Below are 16314 nucleotides of genomic sequence, written 5' to 3'. Positions count from 1 at the left end.
GGATCCTTGGGTCCTGAGTTCAAGCCCCGTCGGCCGCTGAATTAATACACCAGGGGGGACTCAGCCTGTCATCCTTCCGAGGTTGGCGAAATGAGTACCAGTTCCAGTGTGTGTACTGGGAGAGGGGCACTGCATCAGTGACACAGTCATGCTTCAAGAAATGATAGCTATCCCGGCAGCTAAGCTGCCATACGACCACACACACACACAATGAAAATAGAGATGCAGAAGGGGTAATTTTGGAGTGTGTCACACAGGAGAAGGATCTGGGGGTGGTAATATTTATGGGAGGTAAGCAGGGAGCACAGTGCCAGGCAGCTTTTGGTAAAGCAAATCGGGTTTTAGGCTATATTCAGAGGGGGATCAATTATAAATCAAGAGGTGGTGTTAATATTGTACAGGAATTTAGTGAGGGCCACATCTGAAATATTGTGTGCAGTTTTGGTCACCACTCAGGAAGGACATCAATGCCATGGAGAGGGTTAATCGCAGGGTTAATTAATAGATTAATTCCAGGCCTAGCTAAACTTAACTATAAGGAGCGGCTGAAGGAGACAGGGCTTTATACTCGAGAAAGGAGGCATTTCCGAGGAGATTTGATGGAGATGTTTAAGATAATGAAAGGTAGAGATAAAATAAGTGGATGAATTATTCAACAGAGTAGACAGTGATAGCACCAGGGGCCATAGCCTGAGAGTAAAGAAGAGGAGAGTTAAGACAGTGGCAAGGCAGGGGACTTTCACTCAGAGTAATTAATGCATGGAATGGTCTCCCTGGAAAGGTGGTGGCAGCAGAAACAGTGGATAAGTTTAAGTTGGAATTGGATAGGTACCTGGAAGTTATGGAGATGGAAGGGTATCAGGATGTTGACAGGACTTTTAGGTAGTTTAAGCATTGATGGGTGATTGTGTACGGAGTGCTCTTGGTGGGGGTCTCGTCAAGGGGTGTTGTGTGGTTGTGTGTTTTTTAATGAAGCTCATGCCCCATCCCCTGAGGAGAAGAAAAAAAAAGTTTTTATGACACAAAATCAACCTCCACAAAATCCAGATATTTTATTTTTAAAGCAGCAAAATATATAAAGTGTACATATCGAGTGCAGTAATTCAATCACCCTGGTGCTTTATGAGCAGGACCTTGCATCATTAAACAATAATTTCAGGCCTGGGACGAGTGGGGGGGGGGGCATTAAGCCAGCTGTTTCTTGTCTAGTGCATCATTGAAGATCCCACAATTAGTTCTGGAATAAGGTCATGTGGCAGTACCCTTGATAAAATATCACCACATACAGTATTCGTATAATTCCTGACGAAATATGAATTTGGTACACAGCGTCAAGCATGAAGCAGACATGAGAGCAGTCACAAATTAAATTATCATGATGGTTTATTACTTATTTACCACTTTCTTTATGGAGATATGTCTTCTCCCATCACTGCAAGCACATGTAGGACTCCAACTGAACAGTGAACAAAACCCACAGTTCGGCCTGAGCCAGTGAAGAAGTATGCACGGGTATTTCATCAATGTTTAAGATCCCAGTGTCCTTTGTGAAGAGCAAGCAAGCTTTTACCAGCACCCTGAACAAATTACAAATTCCTGCTCAAACCATAATCGAATGTCAGGCCTGGCCAGCCGGTTCATGAAAGACTTGGACCACAACTCCTCCAGCCAACCGAACTGTTGTAGCCATTAAAGAATAGTAGTAGGAGGCCTGAGCCAGTGTGAGCTTGTGTGGTTAATTTATCAGCTTAAAATAGAGGAAGCAGGAAGTGGTATCAGCTGGTCAGGGTTATGTTATCCCATGACGTTTCATTACGACTCGGTAGGGGATGGGAGGACACATTGGATCGGACAGTAAATGGCAAACAAGAGACTAATTGAGTACGATAACAGCAATGCCATTTACTATTGTTTAGTTCACTTTTTCAATAAAGTTCATCAGAGTATTTTTCTTTTTTAATGTACAACTGTTACAGAAATAATGGAGTCATAGGTCACTACAACCAACAGCTCCATTCTTTACGTTGGAGAATCAAATAAGGAAAACAGTAAAACATTTGGATAAACAACAATGATAGAACACAGGGCTTCGAATAGAATGGACATATTCACAGTCAAAATAAAATTAAACAATGCACAGAAAAAAAACAAAGGGAATGACAATTAACTTCCTTAAAAGGTGACCAAAGGCAATGTCCCACCACAAGGTGCGAATAACTTCACTACTCTTGCAAAATCCAATGAGATACTTCATTTGGACTGCTTATACCAAACCAGGCCAGATTGTCAGACTGCCCAAAGTCATTCAAAAGCTTCAAACGAGCTTGGCCTAAACCAGACAATCGGTTCGATTTCTAACACACGGAATTCCTTGCCATTGCTCAGGTGGTACATCCAGCGAGTCATGGTTGTAGAAGTAGGAAGACACCCTCCCCGCTAAAATCCCCTAACCATGTCTGTGCAAAAACATCTCTCAAGCCTTGTGCCTCAAACTCCCTCCCCCACCCCCCAAAAAAGAAAACTCACCATAATATTCATCAATATAACCACAATTAGTTTCTGCTCCTGGCAGCTGCATAGGCAAAACATTCTGTACAATTTCACTTATTTTTTTCTTGACAAAGTGATAACATAGAAAGGAAGAAAAGAAAGATTTGCATCAAAATGATGAACAAACTCAATATGTTGTGCAAGAAAGGATTCAATTTGGATTAAAAACATATATGTACGATTAGAGTTGCAATCAACTAAGACAAGCCAAAAAAAGAAAAAGAAAGGAAGAAAAGAAAGATTCGAATCAAAATGATGAACAAACTCAATATCTTGTGCACGAAAGGATTCGATTTGGATTAAACATGTATGTACGATTAGAGTTGCAATCAACTTAGACAGGCCAAAAAAAAAGGTAACGAGGCTATTTAAACCCAGATGATCTTACACCACCAGATGTCCTCATGGTCACCGTATGCCAGCACTAAACCACCTAACTGAATGTGGCACCGCAGTGGGGACAGTGCCTCTGCCGAAGTAACAGGCAGCACAGCAATCCAATGGGGAAGAAAAGAATGGCACAGAGGATCCCCAAACAGGTAAAGTCATCTTCAAGTACTCCAACACTGCAGGGATGGGAAACAGTATGAAACAGGAGGGTGGGGGGGGGGGCAAAAAAATGGATGGGGTGGGGGCAGGTTAGCCTGATTGGATGGGACGACCAAGCATATAGCTCATGATGTATGAGCTCCGAACCAGGTTCAAATCCCACATTGCTTTGTTAATTTTTGGTCAATCTATCATTCTTATTTCCATTAAAGTGTATTTTGCCTCCCAAAGTCATACTAATAGGTTTATGCAAAACTGCAATGAACTAAATACATGATGGCCAAAATGCTGAATCAGTTACTCTGCCCTCAGGCCATGAGATGGCATGAATATTTCTTCAAGTAATGATAAACAGAAAGTTTTTGAAAGTGCCAAGAAGGCAATTTGTGTTCTCGTGTTTAAATATAAAATTCAATTAAATTAAGGAGATTCGAAAGAATGTAGAAAAACAAACCAAAAAAAAACAACTAACTTTTATCAGAAGTTTATCGCTGTTGATGCAGCGTCTTTTACACCGCCCTATCAAACATGTTGCATGAGTTATTCGTGCTTGTTGTGTGTGTCCTTTATGACATCCTTAAAACAGCAAGTTTCCTGTTTGGAATGATTTTAAATCTTGTTTGACTGCCAGATAGGCAGACAATTAAAAAAAAAAAAATTAAATTGCATTCCGATCGCACACTCACCAAGATTTCATACATTTTGCCAAATTCAGAGCCAAAGTCCTGCTAAACTACAGGTTCATGTCCCGATTCATGTTCTGCAGTATAGTATTTAAAATGTGAAATTAAATTGAAATAAAGTAGTTCCTCGATCACAAACTTCTATCGAAAGAGACAGACAGACGACAAAGTGAACCAATTACTTCAGCCTGCTTTTTGCTTCATGTGTGTGGGGCAATTAAATTAGTTCTAGTTGTGAAGATTCATTTTCAAGCATGAAGGAACCACTGACTTGTATAGCTTACAGCAGGAAAGGCTCAGGTCAAACATTTCAACTTGAGTGGTCTTCATCTGGGACGAGGCAGGCATTGTGTGCTCAAGAGCCCAAGTGTCAAGATTCCTCTCAAAGGGGAACAGTGATCACATGACACTATGCGATCACTTTGTCTGCTGGACAGCTACACGAGTTTGTGATACCTTCAAGTATGTTTCCCTGCTGGGTTGGTATGTCAGTGTTCCCATCTGAACCCCTGGCTCGTGAAGCAGAGAAATCCGGTTCAAATACCATATAAATGGGGTGGGGTGGGTAGGGGAAAAAGATACCAACATCAGAGGGAGGACAAATGGGCATGGGAGATGAGATAAAGGGGAGGGGGAGGAGGACAAATGGAGTGATCAAGCTTGACCAAGATGTGAAAGGTGCGAGGCAGGGGAATGTACCCAAGGGGAAGAGCAGTACTAATTGTCTCGTAATGTCCATGTAATATTGTAATCTAAACCATAAGAGAGAAGTTTGTCTGTCACCATTTTTCTCAGAGATGGCCGAACGGATGTTCATCAAACCATCATTATTTACGTTCAACGATGTACGTGCATAGTATATGCATCAGGATGATAATTGGTTTGGGGTGTCGTAGTCACTTGACAGTTGGAATTCCACATATCTCATGGGATTGCGAGTTGGACAGGTGACAGTAACAGGCCATGACTGTTTCGATTGCGGATTCTGTGAAGTCGGTGACAGCAAGAGAGGGGAGAGGAAAAGCGTTACATATTCCCCTGTTTTGATGGGGGAATGCTTGTTTACTTTTATGAGTGGGGGAGGACAGAGTTGGGGTTCCAGTGGTGGGGGGAGGGGAAGGGAATAACAAAGATGGGACAGAGTTGAGAGGGAAAGGTTGAGGCTTGGTGTTTGAGGGGAGAGGAGGGGTTGAGGACTTGGCGTTTGGGGGAGAGGAGATTGAGGTTTCGGGTTTTGAGGGGGGAGGAGATTGAAGTCTTGAGGTTTGGTGGGTGAGGGAGATTGAGGACTTAGAGTTTGAGGGGGGGGAAGAGATCGAGGACTTGGGGTTTGATGGGGGGTAAGGTTGAGGCCCTGGGGATTGGAGGGGGAAGGTCGAGGACCTGGAGTTTGAGGGGAAGAGGTTGAGGAGATTGAGGACTTGGGGCATGAGGAGGGGGAGGTTGAGGACTTGGGGCTTGAGGAGGGGGAGGTTGAGGACGAGGCCATTGAGGAGGAGGGAGGTTGAGGACTAGGGCCTTGAGGAGGAGGGAGGTTGAGGAGGGGGAGGTTGAGGACTTGAGGAATGGGGATGTTGAGGACTTGGGGCTTGAGGAGGGGGAGGTTGAGGACTCGGGGCTTGAGGAGGGGGAGGTGGAGGACTTGGGGCTTGAGGAGGGGGAGGTTGATAAGTCGGGGCTTGGGGGAGAAGGGAGGTTGAGGAGTCGGGGCTTGAGGAGGGGGAGGTTGAGGAGTCGGGGCTTGAGGAGGTGGGAGGTTGAGGAGTCAGGGCATGAGGAGGGGAGGTTGAGGACTCGGGGCTTGAGGAGGCGGGAGGTTGAGGACTGGGAGCTTGAGGAGGGGGAGGTTGAGGACTTGGGGCTTGAGGAGGGGGTATTGAGGACTTGCGGCTTGAGGAGGGGGGAGGTTGAGGACTTGGGGATTGAGGAGTGGGGAGGTCAAGGACTTGGGGCTTGAGGAGTGGGGAGGTCAAGGACTTGGGGCTTGAGGAGGAGGGAGGTTGAAGGGTTGAGGAGAGGGGGAGGTCAAGGACTTGGGGCTTGAGGAGGGGGAGGTTGAGCACCTGGAATTTTAGGGGAGGAGGTTGACGACTTGAGGTTTGAGGGGGTGAGGAGATGGAGGACTTGGGGCTTGAGGAGGGGGAGGATGAGGACTTGGGGCTTGAGGAGGGTGGAGGTTCAGGACTTGGGGCTTGAGGAGGAGGGAGGTTGAGGACTTGGGGCTTGAGGAGGAGGGAGGTTGAGGACTTGGGGCTTGAGGAGGAGGGAAGTTGAGGACTTGGGGCTTGAGGAGGAGGGAGGTTGAGGACTTGGGGCTTGAGGAGCAGGGAGGTTGAGGTCTTGGGGTTTGAGGTCTCGGGGCTTGAGGAGGGGAGAGGTTGAGGACTCGGGGCTTGAGGAGGGGGAGGTTGAGGAATCGGGGCTTGAGGAGGGGGGAGGTTGAGGACTCGCGGATTGAGGAGGGGGGAGGTTGAGGACTTGCGGATTGAGGACGGGGGAGGTTGAGGACTTGCGGATTGAGGAGGGGGAGGTTCAGGACTGGGGGCTTGAGGAGCGGGGACGTTGAGCACCTGGAATTTTAGGGGAGAAGGTTGAGGACTTGAGGTTTGAGGGGGGTGAGGAGATGGAGGCCGTGGGGCTTGAGGAGGGAGAGGGTGAGGACTTGGGGCTTGAGGAGGGTAGAGGTCCAGGCCTTGGGGGTTGAGGAGGAGGGAGGTTGAGGTTTTGGGGCTTGAGGAGGAGGGAGGTTGAGGATTTGGGGCTTTAGGAGGGAGGAGGTTGAGGACTTGGGGCTTGAGGAGGGAGGAGGTTGAGGACGGGGGAGGTTGAGGGCTCGGGGCTTGAGGAGGGGGAGGTTGACGGCTCGGGGCTTGAGGAGGGGGGAGGTTGACGGCTCGGGGCTTGAGGAGGGGGGAGGTTGACGGCTCGGGGCTTGAGGAGGGGGAGGTTGACGGCTCGGGGCTTGAGGAGGGGGGAGGTTGACGACTCGGGGCTTGAGGAGGTGGGAGCTTGACGACTCGGGGCTTGAGGAGGTGGGAGCTTGACGACTCGGGGCTTGAGGAGGTGGGAGCTTGACGACTCGGGGCTTGAGGAGGTGGGAGCTTGACGACTCGGGGCTTGAGGAGGTGGGAGCTTGACGACTCGGGGCTTGAGGAGGTGGGAGGTTGACGACTCGGGGCTTGAGGAGGTGGGAGGTTGACGACTCGGGGCTTGAGGAGGTGGGAGGTTGACGACTCGGGGCTTGAGGAGGTGGGAGGTTGACGACTCGGGGCTTGAGGAGGTGGGAGGTTGACGACTCGGGGCTTGAGGAGGTGGGAGGTTGACGACTCGGGGCTTGAGGAGGTGGGAGGTTGACGACTGGGGGCTTGAGGAGGTGGGACCTTGACGACTCGGGGCTTGAGGAGGTGGGAGCTTAACGACTCGGGGCTTGAGGAGGTGGGAGCTTGACGCCTCGGGGCTTGAGGAGGTGGGAGCTTGACGACTCGGGGCTTGAGGAGGTGGGAGGTTGACGACTCGGGGCTTGAGGAGGTGGGAGGTTGAAGACTCGGGGCTTGAGGAGGTGGGAGCTTGACGACTCGGGGCTTGAGGAGGTGGGAGGTTGACGACTCGGGGCTTGAGGAGGTGGGAGGTTGACGACTCGGGGCTTGAAGAGAGGGAGGTTGAGGACTCGGGGTTGAGGACTCGGGGCTTGAGGAGGTGGGAGGTTGAGGACTCGGGGCTTGAGGAGGTGGGATGTTGAGGACTCGGGGCTTGAGGAGGGGGATGTTGAGGACTCGGGGCTTGAGGAGGGGGATGTTGAGGTCTCGGGGGTTGAGGAGGGGGATGTTGAGGACTCGGGGCTTGAGGAGGGTGGAGGTTGAGGACTCGGGGCTTGAGGAGGGTGGAGGTTGAGGACTCGGGGCTTGAGGACTTGGGGCTTGAGGAGGGGGAGGTTGAGGACTCTGGGCTTGAGGAGGGGGGAGGTTGAGGACTCGGGGCTTGAGGAGGGGGGGAGGTTGAGGACTCGGGGCATGAGGTGGATGGAGGTTGAGGACTCGGGGCTTGAGGAGGAGGGAGGTTGAGGACTCGGGGCTTGAGGAGGAGGGAGGTTGAGGACTCGGGGCTTGAGGAGGAGGGAGGTTGAGGACTCGGGGCTTGAGGAGGGGGTAGGTTGAGGAAGGGGGAGGTTGAGGACTCGGGGCTTGAGGAGGAGGGAGGTTGAGGACTCGGAGGTTGAGGAAGGGGGAGGTTGAGGACTCGGGGCTTGAGGAGGGAGGAGGTTGAGGACTCGGGGCTTGAGGAGGGAGGAGGGGCAGGACTCGCGGCTTGAGGACGGAGGAGGTGGAGGACTCGGGGCTTGAGGAGGGAGGAGGTTGAGGACTCGGGGCTTGAGGAGGGCGGAGGTTGAGGACGGCGGAGGTTGAGGGCTCGGGGCTTGAGGAGGGCGGAGGTTGAGGGCTCGGGGCTTGAGGAGGGCGGAGGTTGAGGGCTCGGGGCTTGAGGAGGGCGGAGGTTGAGGGCTCGGGGCTTGAGGAGGGCGGAGGTTGAGGGCTCGGGGCTTGAGGAGGGCGGAGGTTGAGGGCTCGGGGCTTGAGGAGGGCGGAGGTTGAGGGCTCGGGGCTTGAGGAGGGCGGAGGTTGAGGGCTCGGGGCTTGAGGAGGGCGGAGGTTGAGGGCTCGGGGCTTGAGGAGGGCGGAGGTTGAGGGCTCGGGGCTTGAGGAGGGCGGAGGTTGAGGGCTCGGGGCTTGAGGAGGGCGGAGGTTGAGGGCTCGGGGCTTGAGGAGGGCGGAGGTTGAGGAGTCGGGGCTTGAGGAGGGCGGAGGTTGAGGGCTCGGGGCTTGAGGAGGGCGGAGGTTGAGGGCTCGGGGCTTGAGGAGGGCGGAGGTTGAGGGCTCGGGGCTTGAGGAGGGCGGAGGTTGAGGGCTCGGGGCTTGAGGAGGGCGGAGGTTGAGGACTCGGGGCTTGAGGAGGGCGGAGGTTGAGGACTCGGGGCTTGAGGAGGGCGGAGGTTGAGGACTCGGGGCTTGAGGAGGGCGGAGGTTGAGGACTCGGGGCTTGAGGAGGGCGGAGGTTGAGGACTCGGGGCTTGAGGAGGGCGGAGGTTGAGGACTCGGGGCTTGAGGAGGGCGGAGGTTGAGGACTCGGGGCTTGAGGAGGGCGGAGGTTGAGGACTCGGGGCTTGAGGAGGGCGGAGGTTGAGGACTCGGGGCTTGAGGAGGGCGGAGGTTGAGGACTCGGGGCTTGAGGAGGGCGGAGGTTGAGGACTCGGGGCTTGAGGAGGGCGGAGGTTGAGGACTCGGGGCTTGAGGAGGGCGGAGGTTGAGGACTCGGGGCTTGAGGAGGGCGGAGGTTGAGGACTCGGGGCTTGAGGAGGGCGGAGGTTGAGGACTCGGGGCTTGAGGAGGGCGGAGGTTGAGGACTCGGGGCTTGAGGAGGGCGGAGGTTGAGGACTCGGGGCTTGAGGAGGGCGGAGGTTGAGGACTCGGGGCTTGAGGAGGGCGGAGGTTGAGGACTCGGGGCTTGAGGAGGGCGGAGGTTGAGGACTCGGGGCTTGAGGAGGGCGGAGGTTGAGGACTCGGGGCTTGAGGAGGGCGGAGGTTGAGGACTCGGGGCTTGAGGAGGGCGGAGGTTGAGGACTCGGGGCTTGAGGAGGGCGGAGGTTGAGGACTCGGGGCTTGAGGAGGGCGGAGGTTGAGGACTCGGGGCTTGAGGAGGGCGGAGGTTGAGGACTCGGGGCTTGAGGAGGGCGGAGGTTGAGGACTCGGGGCTTGAGGAGGGCGGAGGTTGAGGACTCGGGGCTTGAGGAGGGCGGAGGTTGAGGACTCGGGGCTTGAGGAGGGCGGAGGTTGAGGACTCGGGGCTTGAGGAGGGCGGAGGTTGAGGACTCGGGGCTTGAGGAGGGCGGAGGTTGAGGACTCGGGGCTTGAGGAGGGCGGAGGTTGAGGACTCGGGGCTTGAGGAGGGCGGAGGTTGAGGACTCGGGGCTTGAGGAGGGCGGAGGTTGAGGACTCGGGGCTTGAGGAGGGCGGAGGTTGAGGACTCGGGGCTTGAGGAGGGCGGAGGTTGAGGACTCGGGGCTTGAGGAGGGCGGAGGTTGAGGACTCGGGGCTTGAGGAGGGCGGAGGTTGAGGACTCGGGGCTTGAGGAGGGCGGAGGTTGAGGACTCGGGGCTTGAGGAGGGCGGAGGTTGAGGACTCGGGGCTTGAGGAGGGCGGAGGTTGAGGACTCGGGGCTTGAGGAGGGCGGAGGTTGAGGACTCGGGGCTTGAGGAGGGCGGAGGTTGAGGACTCGGGGCTTGAGGAGGGCGGAGGTTGAGGACTCGGGGCTTGAGGAGGGCGGAGGTTGAGGACTCGGGGCTTGAGGAGGGCGGAGGTTGAGGACTCGGGGCTTGAGGAGGGCGGAGGTTGAGGACTCGGGGCTTGAGGAGGAGGCGGAGGTTGAGGACTCGGGGCTTGAGGAGGGCGGAGGTTGAGGACTCGGGGCTTGAGGAGGGCGGAGGTTGAGGACTCGGGGCTTGAGGAGGGCGGAGGTTGAGGACTCGGGGGTTGAGGAGGGCGGAGGTTGAGGACTCGGGGCTTGAGGGGGGCGGAGGGTGAGGACTCGGGGCTTGAGGAGGGCGGAGGTTGAGGACTCGGGGCTTGAGGAGGGCGGAGGTTGAGGACTCGGGGCTTGAGGAGGGCGGAGGTTGAGGACTCGGGGCTTGAGGAGGGCGGAGGTTGAGGACTCGGGGCTTGAGGAGGGCGGAGGTTGAGGACTCGGGGCTTGGAGGAGGGCGGAGGTTGAGGACTCGGGGCTTGAGGAGGGCGGAGGTTGAGGACTCGGGGCTTGAGGAGGGCGGAGGTTGAGGACTCGGGGCTTGAGGAGGGCGGAGGTTGAGGACTCGGGGCTTGAGGAGGGCGGAGGTTGAGGACTCGGGGCTTGAGGAGGGCGGAGGTTGAGGACTCGGGGGTTGAGGAGGGCGGAGGTTGAGGACTCGGGGCTTGAGGAGGGCGGAGGTTGAGGACTCGGGGCAGGAGGGGGGCGGAGGTTGAGGACTCGGGGCTTGAGGAGGGCGGAGGTTGAGGACTCGGGGCTTGAGGAGGGCGGAGGTTGAGGACTCGGGGCTTGAGGAGGGCGGAGGTTGAGGACTCGGGGCTTGGAGGAGGGCGGAGGTTGAGGACTCGGGGCTTGAGGAGGGCGGAGGTTGAGGACTCGGGGCTTGAGGAGGGCGGAGGTTGAGGAGTCGGGGCTTGAGGAGGGCGGAGGTTGAGGAGTCGGGGCTTGAGGAGGGCGGAGGTTGAGGAGTCGGGGCTTGAGGAGGGCGGAGGTTGAGGAGTCGGGGCTTGAGGAGGGCGGAGGTTGAGGAGTCGGGGCTTGAGGAGGGCGGAGGTTGAGGACTCGGGGCTTGAGGAGGGCGGAGGTTGAGGACTCGGGGCTTGAGGAGGGCGGAGGTTGAGGACTCGGGGCTTGAGGAGGGCGGAGGTTGAGGACTCGGGGCTTGAGGAGGGCGGAGGTTGAGGACTCGGGGCTTGAGGAGGGCGGAGGTTGAGGACTCGGGGCTTGAGGAGGGCGGAGGTGCAGGAGCCGGGGCTTGAGGAGGGCGGAGGTGGAGGACTCGGGGCTTGAGGAGGGCGGAGGTTGAGGAGGGGAGGTTGAGGACTTGAGGAATGGGGATGTTGAGGACTTGGGGCTTGAGGAGGGGGGAGGTTGAGGACTCGGGGCTTGAGGAGGGGGAGGTGGAGGACTTGGGGCTTGAGGAGGGGGAGGTTGATAAGTCGGGGCTTGAGGAGAAGGGAGGTTGAGGAGTCGGGGCTTGAGGAGGGGGAGGTTGAGGAGTCGGGGCTTGAGGATGGGAAAGGTTGAGGAGTCGGGGCTTGAGGAGGTGGGAGGTTGAGGAGTCAGGGAATGAGGTGGGGGGAGGTTGAGGACTCGGGGCTTGAGGAGGGGGAGGTTGAGGACTGGGAGCTTGAGGAGGGGGGAGGTTGAGGACTTGGGGCTTGGAGGAGGGGGTATTGAGGACTTGCGGCTTGAGGAGGGGGAGGTTGAGGACTTGGGGATTGAGGAGTGGGGAGGTCAAGGACTTGGGGCTTGAGGAGGAGGGAGGTTGAAGGGTTGAGGAGAGGGGGAGGTCAAGGACTTGGGGCTTGAGGAGGGGGAGGTTGAGCACCTGGAATTTTAGGGGAGGAGGTTGACGACTTGAGGTTTGAGGCGGGTGAGGAGATGGAGGACTTGTGGCTTGAGGAGGGGGAGGATGAGGACTTGGGGCTTGAGGAGGGTGGAGGTTGAGGACTTGGGGCTTGAGGAGCAGGGAGGTTGAGGTCTTGGGGTTTGAGGTCTCGGGGCTTGAGGAGGGGAGAGGTTGAGGACTCGGGGCTTGAGGACTCGGGGCTTGAGGAGGTTGAGGACTCGGGGCTTGAGGAGGGGGGAGGTTGAGGAATCGGGGCTTGAGGAGGGGGGAGGTTGAGGAATCGGGGCTTGAGGACGGGGAGGTTGAGGACTTGCGGATGGAGGACGGGGGAGGTTGAGGACTTGCGGATTGAGGACGGGGGAGGTTGAGGACTTGCGGATTGAGGAGGGGGGAGGTTGAGCACCTGGAATTTTAGGGGAGAAGGTTGAGGACTTGAAGATTGAGGGGGGTGAGGAGATGGAGGCCGTGGGGCTTGAGGAGGGAGAGGGTGAGGACTTGGGGCTTGAGGAGGGTAGAGGTTGAGGACTTGGGGCTTGAGGAGGATGGAGGTTGAGGACTTGGGGCTTGAGGAGGGAAGGGGTTGAGGAGTTGGGGCTTGAGGAGGGAGGAGGTTGAGGACTCGGGGATTGAGGAGGGAGGAGGTTGAGGACTCGGGGCTTGAGGAGGGAGGAGGTTGAGGACGGGGGGAGGTCGACGGCTCGGGGCTTGAGGAGGTGGGGGAGGTTGACGACTCGGGGCTTGAGGAGGTGGGAGCTTGACGACTCGGGGCTTGAGGAGGTGGGAGCTTGACGACTCGGGGCTTGAGGAGGTGGGAGCTTGACGACTCGGGGCTTGAGGAGGTGGGAGCTTGACGACTCGGGGCTTGAGGAGGTGGGAGCTTGACGACTCGGGGCTTGAGGAGGTGGGAGGTTGACGACTCGGGGCTTGAGGAGGTGGGAGGTTGACGACTCGGGGCTTGGAGGAGGTGGGAGCTTGACGACTCGGGGCTTGAGGAGGTGGGAGCTTGACGACTCGGGGCTTGGAGGAGGTGGGAGCTTGACGACTCGGGGCTTGAGGAGGTGGGAGGTTGAGGACTCGGGGCTTGGAGGAGGGGGATGTTGAGGACTCGGGGCTTGAGGAGGGGGGATGTTGAGGTCGGGGGGCTTGAGGAGGGGGGATGTTGAGGACTCGGGGCTTGAGGAGGGTGGAGGTTGAGGACTCGGGGCTTGAGGAGGGTGGAGGTTGAGGACTCGGGGCTTGAGGAGGGGCTTGAGGAGGAGGGGAGGTTGAGGACTCGGGGCTTGAGGAGGGGGGAGGTTGAGGACTCGGGGCTTGAGGAGGATGGAGGTTGAGGACTCGGGGCTTGAGGAGGGGGAGGTTGAGGACTCGGGGCTTGAGGGAGGAGGTTGAGGACGGGGGGAGGTTGAGGACTCGGGGCTTGAGGAGGGCGGAGGTTGAGGACTCGGGGCTTGAGGAGGGCGGAGGTTGAGGACTCGGGGATTGAGGAGGGCGGAGGTTGAGGACTCGGGGCTTGAGGAGGGCGGAGGTTGAGGACTCGGGGCTTGAGGGGGGAGGAGGTTGAGGACTCGGCGCTTGAGGAGGGAGGAGGTTGAGGACTCGGGGCTTGAGGAGGGAGGAGGTTGAGGACTCGGGGCTTGAGGAGGGAGGAGGTTGAGGACTCGGGGCTTGAGGAGGGCGGAGGTGGAGGAGGCGGGGCTTGAGGAGGGGGGAGGTTGAGGACTCGGGGCTTGAGGAGGGCGGAGGCTGAGGACTCGGGGCTTGAGGAGGGCGGAGGTTGAGGACTCGGGGCTTGAGGAGGGCGGAGGTTGAGGACTCGGGGATTGAGGAGGAGGGAGGTTGACGACTCGGGGCTTGAGGAGGTGGGAGGTTGAGGACTCGGGGCTTGAGGAGGTGGGAGGTTGACGACTCGGGGCTTGAGGAGGTGGGAGGTTGAGGACTCGGGGCTTGGAGGAGGTGGGAGGTTGAGGACTCGGGGCTTGAGGAGGGGGGAGGTTGAGGACTCGGGGCTTGAGGAGGGGGAGGTTGAGGACTCGGGGCTTGAGGAGGGTGGAGGTTGAGGACTCGGGGCTTGAGGAATCGGGGCTTGAGGAGGGGGGATGGAGGTTGAGGACTCGGGGCTTGAGGAGGGGGAGGTTGAGGACTCGGGGCTTGAGGAGGGGGAGGTTGAGGACTCGGGGCTTGAGGGAGGAGGTTGAGGACGGGGGAGGTTGAGGACTCGGGGCTTGAGGAGGGCGGAGGTTGAGGACTCGGGGCTTGAGGAGGGCGGAGGTTGAGGACTCGGGGCTTGAGGAGGGCGGAGGTTGAGGACTCGGGGCTTGAGGAGGGCGGAGGTTGAGGACTCGGGGCTTGAGGAGGGCGGAGGTTGAGGACTCGGGGCTTGAGGAGGGCGGAGGTTGAGGACTCGGGGCTTGAGGAGGGCGGAGGTTGAGGACTCGGGGCTTGAGGAGGGCGGAGGTTGAGGACTCGGGGCTTGAGGAGGGCGGAGGTTGAGGACTCGGGCTTGAGGAGGGCGGAGGTTGAGGACTCGGGGCTTGAGGAGGGCGGAGGTTGAGGACTCGGGGCTTGAGGAGGGCGGAGGTTGAGGACTCGGGGCTTGAGGAGGGCGGAGGTTGAGGACTCGGGGCTTGAGGAGGGCGGAGGTTGAGGACTCGGGGCTTGAGGAGGGCGGAGGTTGAGGACTCGGGGCTTGAGGAGGGCGGAGGTTGAGGACTCGGGGCTTGAGGAGGGCGGAGGTTGAGGACTCGGGGCTTGAGGAGGGCGGAGGTTGAGGACTCGGGGCTTGAGGAGGGCGGAGGTTGAGGACTCGGGGCTTGGAGGAGGGCGGAGGTTGAGGACTCGGGGCTTGAGGAGGGCGGAGGTTGAGGACTCGGGGCTTGAGGAGGGCGGAGGTTGAGGACTCGGGGCTTGAGGAGGGCGGAGGTTGAGGACTCGGGGCTTGAGGAGGGCGGAGGTTGAGGACTCGGGGCTTGAGGAGGGCGGAGGTTGAGGACTCGGGGCTTGAGGAGGGCGGAGGTTGAGGACTCGGGGCTTGGAGGAGGGCGGAGGTTGAGGACTCGGGGCTTGAGGAGGGCGGAGGTTGAGGACTCGGGCTTGAGGAGGGCGGAGGTTGAGGACTCGGGGCTTGAGGAGGGCGGAGGTTGAGGACTCGGGGCTTGAGGAGGGCGGAGGTTGAGGACTCGGGGCTTGAGGAGGGCGGAGGTTGAGGACTCGGGGCTTGAGGAGGGCGGAGGGTGAGGACTCGGGGCTTGAGGAGGGCGGAGGTTGAGGAGTCGGGGCTTGAGGAGGGCGGAGGTTGAGGACTCGGGGCTTGAGGAGGGCGGAGGTTGAGGACTCGGGGCTTGAGGAGGGCGGAGGTTGAGGACTCGGGGCTTGAGGAGGGCGGAGGTTGAGGACTCGGGGCTTGAGGAGGGCGGAGGTTGAGGACTCGGGGCTTGGAGGAGGGCGGAGGTTGAGGACTCGGGGCTTGAGGAGGGCGGAGGTTGAGGACTCGGGCTTGAGGAGGGCGGAGGTTGAGGACTCGGGGCTTGAGGAGGGCGGAGGTTGAGGACTCGGGGCTTGAGGAGGCCGGAGGTTGAGGACTCGGGGCTTGAGGAGGGCGGAGGTTGAGGACTCGGGGCTTGAGGAGGGCGGAGGTTGTGGACTCGCGGCTGGAGGAGGGCGGAGGTTGAGGACTCGGGGCTTGAGGAGGGCGGAGGTTGAGGACTCGGGGCTTGAGGAGGGCGGAGGTTGAGGACTCGGGGCTTGAGGAGGGCGGAGGTTGAGGACTCGGGGCTTGAGGAGGGCGGAGGTTGAGGACTCGGGGCTTGAGGAGGGCGGAGGTTGAGGACTCGGGGCTTGAGGAGGGCGGAGGTTGAGGACTCGGGGCTTGAGGAGGGCGGAGGTTGAGGACTCGGGGCTTGAGGAGGGCGGAGGTTGAGGACTCGGGGCTTGAGGAGGGCGGAGGTTGAGGACTCGGGGCTTGAGGAGGGCGGAGGTTGAGGACTCGGGGCTTGAGGAGGGCGGAGGAGGAGGACGCGCGGCTTGTGGAGGGCGGAGGTTGGGGGCTCGGGGCTTGAGGAGGGCGGAGGTTGAGGACTCGGGGCTTGGAGGAGGCCGGAGGTTGAGGACTCGGGGCTTGAGGAGGGCGGAGGTTGAGGACTCGGGGCTTGAGGAGGGCGGAGGTTGAGGACTCGGGGCTTGAGGAGGGCGGAGGTTGAGGACTCGGGGCTTGAGGAGGGCGGAGGTTGAGGACTCGGGGCTTGAGGAGGGCGGAGGTTGAGGACTCGGGGCTTGAGGAGGGCGGAGGTTGAGGACTCGGGGCTTGAGGAGGGCGGAGGTTGAGGACTCGGGGCTTGAGGAGGGCGGAGGTTGAGGACTCGGGGCTTGAGGAGGGCGGAGGTTGAGGAC

General features: G+C 58.5%; 1 protein-coding gene across 1 annotated transcript in view; it reads right to left on the bottom strand.

Annotated features, from left to right (window-relative positions):
• Window positions 1-1938: 1938 nt before the first annotated feature.
• BRI3 (brain protein I3) overlaps window positions 1939-16314 on the bottom strand; it is a 37256-nt gene continuing 22880 nt past the window's right edge. The window contains exon 3 of the mRNA XM_085858112.1: window positions 1939-3116. Within this exon, the coding sequence (XP_085714238.1) occupies window positions 2984-3116 (133 nt within the window). The 3' untranslated portion in view covers window positions 1939-2983. The remainder of the gene's footprint in view (window positions 3117-16314) is intronic.

Source organism: Eptatretus burgeri, chromosome 15 (assembly GCF_056783735.1).
Source record: "Eptatretus burgeri isolate ZD-2024b chromosome 15, Ebu_testis_v1, whole genome shotgun sequence".
Lineage (NCBI taxonomy): Eukaryota > Metazoa > Chordata > Myxini > Myxiniformes > Myxinidae > Eptatretus > Eptatretus burgeri.
The sequence above is the reverse complement of the archived record's forward strand: the minus strand, read 5'-3'. Positions and strand labels throughout refer to the sequence as shown.